Consider the following 12,149-nt stretch of genomic DNA (forward strand, 5'->3'; position numbering starts at 1 on the left):
TATGAGTCTAACCATTTCATAATCTCAGACAAACTAATGGATTGCACCATCAGGTGGCATCTCAATTGAATCCGGCCCCGGGTAGCCAATGAGCTTTGCATGCCGCTGGGGTCCACCCTGAACTTGTCGCGAGCCAATCGCAGAACACATATAAACAAACAACATTTGCACCCACATTCACACCTCCACACAATTTAGAGTCTTCCATTGACCTACTATGCATGTTTTTGGAATGTGGGAGGAAATTGGGGTGCCCGGAGAAACACCACACAGAACATGCAAAATCCACACAGGAAGGCCAGATTTGAACCCAGAACCTCAGAACTGTGAGGTGAAAGTGCTAACGAGTCATTCATGGTTATGCCCATGTAGCATGTCACATGACATAAACAGCAGGCGGGAAGGAGGTATCCATGTCAAAAGAACATTAAAGCAGCAAAAATATTATTTCCACTTGATCATAAATAAACACCCAAAGGTCGTCTTTGGAATGTAGTAATTCTGAATTTATGAATGACCGCATTCATGTACGGCCACGCCCCCTTCCAGTCTCTTCTTTGGTTGGTTGGGACGGGTTGGCGCGCGCCTCGTGGCGATTGGTTAGCGGAGCAGCAGTGGGCGCGGCTACTATAAAAATCACCGCGCTCATATAAAACAAACCCTGGCACTTTGATCGATGACATTTAACAAGTGATGGACGACGTTTCGTGAACTCGGAACGAATCGGATATAATCTTTTGTGGACAAACTCTATTGTTGTTGAACCGGAAGAGGATTTATTGTTCTGTACCAAGTCGCGCTTGTCGTCTTCTATGTGAATCAGCTGACAGCATGGGGATTCTGCTGTTACTTGCTGTCATGCAAGCGGTGACAGTCGCTTTGGTGAGTGGGTGAGCTTTATTATTTTGTCACACTGGCTTTCTCTGGAATGGGATTGCGGCTACAATGGCTGTGAGCAGCGAAAATAATTGTTTATGCGTCGCTTGATTGTATTATCATTTGGAAAACAGAGGGCGGAAGAACAGCTCCCTGAACAGTGGCGGCAATGTATTTATCTTCACCTTCTATGTTAATCTGATGGGGATTATTCGCTAGGAAACAATAACACCGCGCTATTTCTCTAATTTTATATACAGTCATATAAATATATGATATATCATCAATATACAACTTCCGTAAAAACACTTACGCCACTAAAATAACATTTTGTATGTTTACTATTCTCTTATCTGATGAAAGTGGATTGTCATTGCTGATTGTTTGTTGTGTGTAAATATTTTATAGTTTTAACAGTTCCAATTCATGTGGGAAGTGGCATGTTTGTGCTGCAGTCCTTTACTCCAGAAGAGGTGCAGACAATGTAAATTATGAATCTAAATGATTAGTGTGCAAACTCACATTCTTAGCATCGACAGTATCTATCTAGCTATCTCGCTATCTATCTATCTAATGCACACTATCTATCGAAGTTAAGTACCAACACATAAAGCGAAGACCCCATCACTTCATAGGTAAGTGGGTAAGTGTTGTTGTTGATCTTTTTTGAAGAGCTCAGTAGTTGCTGGGAATTGTTTGAGTGTGTTTGCACAAGGAGAAAGGAGAAGGTGCAAAACAAAAGATGTAGCAGCAGGATGGTGGGGGTGAGAGAACATCGCTTTCATCCATGCTCAGCCGGCGAAAGCCAGGCGGAAGGCGGCAGTGGGTTACAGATATCCCTGTGGGGCTCGGGACAGAGCTGGGTATTCAGCTAATGCTTAGCCTCGCACACTTTGAGGAATTTCTGTGATGTGTGTAACATGAGTCAAACTATTGTCCTGCGAGGTTGTAATGTAGCTCCCCATTGCATGGAAACTGCTGTAAACAGTTTTGAAAATCAGTGCATCCCTTTCTTTCATGTAGGTGACTGCAGAGTGTCCCGTGGTGTGCGAGTGTCCCGCCGGGCCCCCATCCTGTGCCCCGGGGGTGAGTTCTGTCCCGGATGGATGCGGTTGCTGCAAAGTGTGCGCCGCGCAGCTGAACCAGGACTGCCGCGAAGGTCGGCCCTGTGACCACCATAAAGGCCTGGAGTGCAACTATGGCAATGATGTTGGTCGTACCAATGGCATCTGCAGGGGTGAGTACCTATGAAGTGGTGGGACGGGCACGGCGGGGAACATTTTTGGGTTTACATTGGGCACAGATTGGCTCTTACTTCAGGGTTGTGTTAGGAAATGTGTAACTTCAGGGAGGGGAATCTGGCTCCTGAGCCAAACGGCTGGAGTTTCTCTTTGATAGGAACTTGAGGTTTGAAGCCAGAGCCACCTTTCAAAAACAGAGCACCTTCATGAGCTGCACACTGAAAACCGGCCAAGTCCGGGATTTATAGAAGTAGTTCAGTGTGTACACAAACAGCCCCATGAAGCACACAAACACACGCACACAGAGTGATATTTTTAAATGTGTATTTATTTGGGGGTGTTTCTATATAAAGGGGGGTATCCGGGGTGTTGTATGGAGGAGTCCCACTGAGGGAGTGAAGGGGAAGGACATTGTAAACAAGTCAAAATTACTTTCAGGGCTAAGAATAGAATTTGCTTCACAAATTTGAAGATAGTGTGTCTGTCCTCTCTTGGTGCACTCATATTAAAGATGCCGATGAGCTCCTTTGACTTTTTTTTTTCTTTTTCCTGCTCTCTTTTTGAATCTAACACTTATCTTTCCTGCTTCTAGCAAAGGCAGAGGGCCGCTCCTGCGAATACAGTGGGCGAATCTATCAAAATGGCGAGAATTTTCAAGCTGGCTGCAAGCACCAGTGCACCTGCATCGACGGGGCAGTGGGTTGCGTGCCCCTTTGCCCCAGCCACGTGCCCCTGGCATCACCTTCCTGTCCGGCCCCACACCTGGTCAAGGTGCCGGGCCAGTGCTGCCTCAGCATCGAGTGCCACAAGGGAACAACCGTTGTGCCGCCGGTGCACCGCCGACGTCAACCTCCGGTTTACCCGCCGTACCCCTTCATTCCCTACCCGGTTTACCCTTACGTGAAACCGTATGCAAAACCTTACCAGAAGCTGTATCCCTACAAATCCAAAAACGAGATGGACACCCTGGGAAATGAGTTAGTGGAGGTGGGCCGCAAATGGGACAAGCCACATGGCCACAAGCACCTGGCGGGTAAGAGTTGCGCTTCCGAATGCCCTCGGTTTTCGTGTGCGCAGTAAAGCATCGTGTTTGTGCTTTAGCCATTTTGGCCCTCTTGACGCACAAATGGCCCCACTGTGAGCCTTTCGTTGTGTGTCTCTGTGTGTGTGTCAGCATTTAAATGTGGCTTGTTTTCCACTGGCTCCCTGCACACCAGAGGTGCTCTCGCTCGCTCGCGTACACACATACACACACACAGGTCTCACACAGCACATACCCCTGTCACCCAGCCATCCCTCTCTGTAATCACCGTCTCTATGTGTTAGTGTTGCCTGTTCACTGAATGAGGCCAGTGTGCTTTGCATCTCTATTTGCCTCTCCTTTTCCCCTCGCTCCCCCTCTGCTGCTTCAAATTTAACGTTCACTGATCTTACATGTTATTCCGCAACTCTAAACGTTTTCGAGTTTGTTCTTCACGCTCTTTTTCCTCCTCTCTCGTAGCGTGGAAGCAGGTGGGAGATCAGTGCGTGGTCCAGACCACTTCCTGGTCCCAGTGTTCTCGCAGCTGTGGGATGGGCATTTCCTCTCGCGTTACCAACGACAACGCCCGCTGTAAGCTGGTCAAGGAGACCCGTCTGTGCAACATACGACCCTGCAGCTCCATGTCGATCCCAGCCAAGGTGAGGAACATTCTCAAGAAGGGCTCAAGGGTGAGGTTAGAATGCTTGCCCCTATGTGGCTCACAATAACGATCCATGATGTGCTAAAGTCATTCAGGAAATGGTTGCCCTCCAGGGATTTAGATCAGTATTAATATCATAGCATGCATACGAGGCCCCGCTGCTGAGTCGCAAAGACATGTGCTGGTCTATTCCATCTATTCACGGTTCTGTTGCTGTGTGGCCAACGTCCCATCTGGGTTGTGATGAATGATGGAATTTGTCACTTCCTATGAACCCAGAAATGTTAGCGATTGTCCACTCAAAGCCCAACATGAATAATTGTTTTTTTTTTTTTTAAAAAGGCTATGAGGACATAGTTTAAAATGTCAAACATCATTTATATGATTGGATTTAAACATTTAAATCTCTTTTTTTTTTTTTTGACAATCCAACTATGGGTCTTAATAAATGCATGGAAACGTCTAAACTAGCAAAGTGTGATGGCAAAGTTGTCAGTTCCTAAACCAGAATATCAAGTGTCCAGTATTTTAAAATGTAGTTTTGTTGAAAGGACATTAAGTCCTTAAGTAATTATGTACTATACAATCACTCACTGTTCCTAACCATTCCCACTCACATATTTAAAAAAAATTGAACTGCAGGTTGACTGAGTTTCAACGGAATAGCCAATTACATATTAATTTAAATTTAAGCAACTGTATTTCTTACGTCAAAGAACCTATTTTTCTTACCTTAACCTCTACTTGGACTGAACAACCAGAGGTCATAAAAATGGATTTCATACTACAGAAAAACAAACAAACAAATGCATTTATTGGTTTGCAAAGCAGGGTGAAGAATGCCCACTGTTTGACCAAGTCTAAGCTACCCATTAGCTCGATCATGCTGCACTTATCTGTGCTTGTGGATGTTAAGTTGAGCCAGATGACTTCAAACTGTCCTGGCTATGTTGTAAATGCTTCATTAAAACCCATCACATTTCTGTAACTAATTTTTGCCCCCCAAAATTGGAGGGTTATAAAGAGAAGGTTTTTACTCACAATATAAATATACAGTATAAAGCCCTACTAAACACATTAAGGAGGAGATTGTGTTTTAGAATTGTTAAAACACTTCATAACACTGAAAACTTTTCCCTCATTGTTTGTGAGGGTTTGTAATTGTTGTTGCACTCAGCATCCCTTTGCGGTGTGATTTATAGAGCGCTTGAGTCACCCACTCTGTTACTCCCTCACATTTCACACAAAGCGCCCCCCGGCAAATGTTCTGCCGACGCCACGAGCCACTTCGGAGGCTGATGGGTTGTTATGCACCTGTTTCAGGCAGTGTTTGCAGAGCTCTTCGTGGGCGTTAGGATGTGCATCGGCGTCAGTTGTTGCTTATTGTTGGTAGGCTCTTAACCCATGCTGTGTTCTGACCTCTTTTTGTTTTGTCTGTCCCTCAACTTTAGTGCATTAACTTTGTTTTCAAGTCTGTGTGTTTGAGTAATTGCTTATTTCACAGTGCTAATACCAAGCAAATGGTAACACAATATCATAAAAGCTGTTACAGAAATGCGCTTTTCTGCTATCCGTTTTCTTTACCTCTCATTCCGTTCATGGGGCGCGGGGTGTTCTAGGGCGTATCCCATCTGACTTGTGAGGGTAAGAGGTCGGGTACACCCTGGACCGGTCAGCTGTCAATCACAGGACTGACACATAGAGTCAGACAACCATTCAGTTATCACTAATATGGGCAATTTAGTGTATCTAAACTGGACACCAGTAAAAACAACAGTTTTTCCTTTGTGTTTTTGAAAAGACTCGCATACAGGCCAATAACGCTGTCAAAGCTATTTCCCTTCACACGGACCTGCAAAAAAAAAAAAAAAACTTCATCACAGATTTTATCCAAGAGCAAATTTTGAATGTCACTGGTTAGCGTACATGTGGGTTTAAAATGTGATGCATGCATCTGTACTGCTGCGGTCCACTTTGTTGGAGAAGCCTTATATTCACAAACTAACGCCGCAGTCCTTCTTGTTGTTGTGGTTGTGAGAAAAATGGTACTAAATTAACGGTCACTTATGCTGGATTTACTGTTTTGGAGGTCATTAAGGATTATTGTGTTTTAATGGCTATATGTGTATATATGGCTAAGTTTTGGGGGTTATTGCCAATTTACAGTTGCATTCAAAATGATCAAACCTTCAATGCAAAATGTATTTATTTACAAAGTCTACAAACTTTTATTTTTGAAGTGGCCATTTATTTTTTTAATTTTTTTATTTACAATGGGGGTTGAATCATTTTGAGTGCACTTACGCATAAGAAATATCACTGTGCATACCGCTAATGGGCATTATAATAAATCGGACAATTAATTGATCGTTAATACTTCTCTCGATGGAAATGTTTGTTGATTGATCTTTAAGTAAGTGCACCAATACTGCAAACAGCAAAGGTGCTGTTGATTAATTTCTGTTGAAAGGACAGCAATGTACCGGACGTTCCGTTATCCCTTGCAATACAACACTGGTATGGAAAGAAGAGTTCAGAATGATCCGGAAGATCTCATACCTAAGAAAATAACATCCATTCATTATCTATAGCACTTGTTCTCATAAGGCTTGTGGCTAGCTGGAGCCTATCCCAGCTGACTCAGCCGAGGGGCAGGGTACACCCTGTAATGGTTGCCAGTCAATTGCAGGGCTCATATAGACAAACAACCATTCACAGTGATATTCATACCTACGGACAATTTAGAGTTTTCAATTAATCAAACATGCATGTTTTGGGAATGTGAGAAGAAGAGGATTAATGTCCAGAGGAAAACCCACCCATGCAAGGGGAGAACATGAAAACTCCGCACAGGGGAGCCAGAGTCGAGATTTGAACCTGGGAGCTCTCAAATGTGAGGCAGAAGTATAAACCCATAGCCCACCGTGCTGCCATAGTCTAAGACTTTCTAAAAATAACTGTGCGGGCTCCAGCATTTGGCAACGGAAAAATAAACTTGAGTGTAGAATGATGTCAACGGTTAACAAGACCAAATGTACATTTGAGCAGCATGGTGGACTAGTGGCTAGGCACATCTGCCTCACAGTTGAGAAATTCTGCATTTCAATCTTCTTCTTTATTCCTGTGCTTGTACTCGGGCTTCTTCTCACATTCCCAAAACATACATGTTACGTAAATTGAAAATTCAAAATTGACATTAGGTGTGAATGTGAGTGTAAATGGTTATTTGTCCGTACAGTATTTGCCCTGTCATTGACTGGCGAAATTGACCAAATTCGGACTTATGAGGTTCCTGACCGACAGTGATGATGTATTACAAATACAATATTTATAATATAATATAAATACATTATACTGACCAAATATGCAGATGGTTAAATGTGTTTTGCAAATCGAACTTGGCCGTAACAAGTTTTGCTATGGCCAACCAATCAGAGGACGGAAAAATGCTGACGTTATTGTGGACCAGAGGCAAATTTGAAATCCGGGTGGTTAAAGGAACAGTGCTATTGCTAATATCGTTTGAATTACATTGGCCAGGATGACTGCTTCTGAAGGCACTGGGCAGGTTTAGATTGACTTGGCAACACATTAAGGCTGAAATCTGATTGGACAAAATGTACAACATCCGCATAGAGGTATTGGAAGCAGTGCAGCCAATACAAAGGCCACAAAATGAACAGACTAGAATCCATCCATCCATTTTCACCCTGAACCGGTCGCCAGCCGATCGCAGACAGACTAGAATGCTGGGAATAAATGAATACAGGTTTTGGTTGTAATTGTTATGTCAATACTTATGATAGTGTTTTTGCCATCAGATAGGGCCTTGCTGGCCCTCATGGGCCACAGTTGATATAAATATGATTAATTTTCACACTGTTCAAAGCGAACACCAAAATGTACTCCTTTTAACTTGAATCCCTTCCTCCTCTACGCGTTGTACCTCTACAGAAAGGGAGGAAGTGCTCCCGGACCCACAAGGCCCCCGAGCCGCACCGCCTGTCCTACGCCGGTTGCAGGAGCACTCGCCTGCACAGGCCCAACTACTGCGGCGTGTGCAGAGACGGCCGCTGCTGCTCACCACGTCGCACGCGCACCGCCAGCGTCACCTTCGCCTGCCCCGACGGCGAACGCTTCACCAGATCCGTCATGTTCATCCAGTCGTGCAAGTGCAGCGACGAGTGCAACCATCTCAATGAGGCGGCCATGCCCCCGCAGCTCTGGCTCTACGGAGACACACACAAGTTCATTGACTAGTTCACTTACTAGCTCCTCAGACCCTACATTCCTAGCCACATGACACCCCCACCCCTGCAGTCCCCATTATGCCTATTTCGAAATACTTAAGAATTATTTATTCCTTGTATTTTTTTGTTTGTTCTGAACTTGATCTGTATTTTTTAAATTCTCATTTTGTGGATGATACCATTATTCAGCCAATACACATATTTTACATTAGGAAAAAAGTCACAGCATACCACCAGAAAAAGTCACAAAAAGTGGATGCACAGGTTAATTGCGACCGAGTGGAAAAGCATTGAATTGTTTTGCCTGTCACTGTACATCCATCCATTTTCCGTTTCGCTTATCCTCACGCGGGTCGCGGGCGTGCTGGTGCCTATCCCAGCTGAGTCTGGGCGAGAGGCGGGCTACGCCCTGAACCGGACGCCAGCCAAACGCAGGGCACAGTAATAAAATTTAAAAAAAAAAAAAAAAAAAAATGAAGAAAAAAAACATTCACACCAATTAACCTATCATAGATGTTTTTGGAATGTGAAAGGAAACCGGAGCACCTGGAGAAATCCCACATAGGCACGAGGAGAACAGGCGAACTCCACACTGGTGAGGCCGGATTTTAACCCCGGTCCTTAGAACTGCGAGGCAGATGTGCTAACTCGCCGCCCATTATACATTGCTACATTTTTTTTTTAGAGTTAATATACAATTTCCCGTTGAACACCACGGCACAATAATGTGCCACAACACACTGGTTGGGAATCATTGCTTTAATGTGTAGAATTTATGTACGGACTCGCAATCCAGTCTGAAGTCAACCCACACCACAGCGTTACTTTCTCAGACAGTACATTAAAGCAGAGATTTCCCACCATTGTGCGACACATCATCAAATGTGCTGTGGAAAATGATCCAATTTGACTTAATTGGTCCTAAAATTGTTATATATTCACTACAAATAATGTGTCTTTGTTCATCTATCGATGCCAATGACATATATTGACAGGCGGAATAATTCCATGCTCTTCCAGTAGGTGGCAGAAAGAGCAATAATCCTGCATATCCACCTTCTGTCAGAAAGATTTCACACTCATTTGTGGCTCATTATTTCAGTATATCTACTTTTTGACATTTTAGTTTGGTGGTGTGCTGTTAGATTTTTGTAATGAAAAATGTAATCGTGGCTCGATAAAGTTAAAAAAATAATAATAAGGAAATGAGAAAATAATTAAAGATGACATTATTTTACTTTACATGACAGAACAAACAAAAAAATGAGAAAGAAAAATACAATTAAAGAATAATTTATTTATAAGTATTATAAAATACGGAGTGACTTTTCAATCACCCTGTAGAATCACTGTCCTTATCCTATCAATGAGTAGATGCAAGATGCCATTTGCGAATTTTTCGGGGAGAAAAGGGGAAGGATTTTGTGAGCATCTTCATCAGATTAGCTCTGCTTCAGTGTAGATTCAAATGTTGTTGTTTTTTTGTTTGTTTTTTTGGCCTTGCTGGAGAGTTTTGTTTCTCTAAGCCAGCCAGCTGTGCACCAAGAACCCCCCCACCCCCCCCGAACTCTGTGAGACTTTTGTTTGCTGGGGGTGACATGTAAATAGCTGACACACAAATACATAACTGTTGCTGATTTATTTTGTTAGTCATGTGACAGAAGTTATGAGTGAATGCGGCCTAATAGTACTGATAATCCAAATCATGGAGGTGGAGAGTACTTGTCCCAAAGGTCTGATGATGATGATGTCGTTCTGACACACACGTGGCCCGTGACCTTATTTGGTATTTATTCATTCGTATTTATTGTTGGGTTTCACACACAAGCGGCCGGCCGTTAGGGAAGGCAGCAAGTTTGGAGCATCCGAGGGACAAAACAGCTGAGGTCCGTCAGCTACTGAAGGACGTGACCTCCCACAGATTGACATCAATCATAGTTCACCGTTGGATGGTGAAAGCTACCGGGGAACCCCCCCCCCCCCCCCCCCCCCCCCCCACTCCCAAAAAAAAGAGATGAAACCTGATGTGTTAGGGATTTGAAATGCATGTCAAAGGTTGTTTACACAGCTGGACTCATCCCCTGGTTTGTCTCCTCAAGAAACTGAGGCATTTAGCAAGCACCGGAGGAACAAGCCTGGGAATCTGGCGTCAGGAAGTCGACCGCCCGATTCTGTGCAAATTACAATCCTTATTTAAGCAGCGAGAGATAAATCCTTGCCCGCTGGATTGCTGTAAAAATAAAAATCCAAAACTGTGTGTACCGAGGTAAACCTATCATTTATGATGAGAGGGCGGAACCGCTGCGCTGCCGAAAAGGGCCTGTCATCAAGAAGCTACGGTTGGAAGCTGATTCCTGAACCCAAACCATTAGTCATGCTTCTTACTGTTACTGTAAATTGGAGTCAATGAAGGGACTGTAGTCAGAAGAGTGTTTTGGCTCCGTAGTCAACAAGAAGCTCATTTTTTAGGATGCTTTTGGAACTTGAGTCATGACCCGATGTAGTAACATGTCTTGTCCTTAACCAACTACAAATTCGAAACCATAGTTCTCTTACTGCTGTGCCATAGCGGCTTTAGCACATTTGTTTGTTTTTACCATGCGACCTTTCTTAGTCAAATGTCAGATAAAAGTGTTCTCCATGTTTCCTGTGCTCTTTGCCTACATAGATGCCGTTGCTCTGGAACTATACCTTTAGTTTTGTTATAGGGACATACTAGAGCAGCAATGTCCGGGCTGTATATGGGCCAACATTTTTACCAGTTGTACTGACATAGTTCATGTATATTTTAGCACTGAATACGTCGGGGTTCGGATCCTTTATATGCATCTCAGTGCAAATGTTGAGGATTGTAAATCTATGAGTGTACATTAGACTCCATCTGTAATAATTACAGCATGATTTTAATTGTATATTCCATTAAAGACTTCTACAGAGTCAATTATTGGTAGAAAGACTGCCTCACGGCTGTCGTCGAGGGATTTATTGGAAAAAAACACATCACTCCTCCAGCTGGATGTCAGAACTGTTATCATTCATCATATAACCACTGGCCAACATGTCAAGCATTACCTTATTTTAATATCATAAATTATACACTTTATCAGGGGTGTGCAAACTTATAAAGGGTTGATTTTTGGAACGGACAGATGGGCCAGGTCATTCGTAGATGAGGTTAAAAAAAAACAAACAAACAAACAAAAAAAACGCGATTAAATATGCATGTAAAGTTTTTTTTTAAAAAATCATTCTGCTTTAAAAAGAGTATAATTAACCAAGTATTTAATAAGCCATTAACATCGTATTGTCAAAGAGAGCAGAACATTTTCAACACTTTAGACTGGTCATTAATTTGTAAGAATAACACACACGTGGGTGGCACGGTGTATGGATGGTCAGCACATCCGCCACACAGTTCCGAGGACTCGGGTTCAAATCCGGCCTCGCCTATTTGGAGTATGCATGTTCTCCCTGTGCCTGCGTGGGTTTTCTCCGGGTAATCCAGTTTCCTCCAACATCCCAAAAACATGCATGGTAGGTTAATCGAAGACTCTAATTTGTCCGTCGGTGCGAATGTGACTGCGAATGGTTGTTGGTTTATATGTGCTTTGTGATTGGCTCAGTTCAGGGTGTACCCCGCCTCTCGCCCAGACCCAACTGAGATAGGCTCCAGCACACCTGCGACCATGGTGAGGAGAAGTAGTACACAAAATGGATGGATGGAACACACACATGGGGACTGACCAATAGTACAGAACTGAGAGGAAAAAAATATGAAATTGACCAAATTTGGACATGTACTGGTAAGTGTCGACGATATATAAAATGTAGAAAGTAATAGTTTATTTTATTATTTAATTGTACTATTACTTACAATAAGTCACAAGTCTGGAAGTTGTATTTACACGTCAATTGATATCGTTTCTGATGCGTGCCAGTCAAAATAATGGGACCTGGGATGCACGTTAAATATTTCACTGCTCCTACAGCGGTGAGATAACCCAAATTTGTATGCAAGCTGAAACAATCACTAACCTATAGTAACGCAGTATTAAAGTCGTAATTACAGTAAATATTTGTAAGAAAAACATTTACACGCC

At 43.2% G+C, this 12,149-nt stretch overlaps 1 protein-coding gene across 1 annotated transcript; it reads left to right on the forward strand.

Annotated features, from left to right (window-relative positions):
• The first annotated feature begins 673 nt into the window (after positions 1–673).
• On the forward strand, positions 674–11,090 carry si:ch211-106h11.3 (CCN family member 1). Its single transcript, XM_061701014.1, has 5 exons — positions 674–882; positions 1,900–2,113; positions 2,710–3,150; positions 3,619–3,797; positions 7,754–11,090. Exons 1-5 carry the CDS (start codon positions 832–834, stop codon positions 8,057–8,059), a joined length of 1,191 nt encoding a protein of 396 aa, XP_061556998.1. The 5' UTR covers positions 674–831; the 3' UTR covers positions 8,060–11,090.
• The last annotated feature ends 1,059 nt before the right edge of the window (positions 11,091–12,149 follow it).

The sequence above is a fragment of the Phycodurus eques genome, chromosome 16 (genome assembly GCF_024500275.1).
Source record: "Phycodurus eques isolate BA_2022a chromosome 16, UOR_Pequ_1.1, whole genome shotgun sequence".
Lineage (NCBI taxonomy): Eukaryota > Metazoa > Chordata > Actinopteri > Syngnathiformes > Syngnathidae > Phycodurus > Phycodurus eques.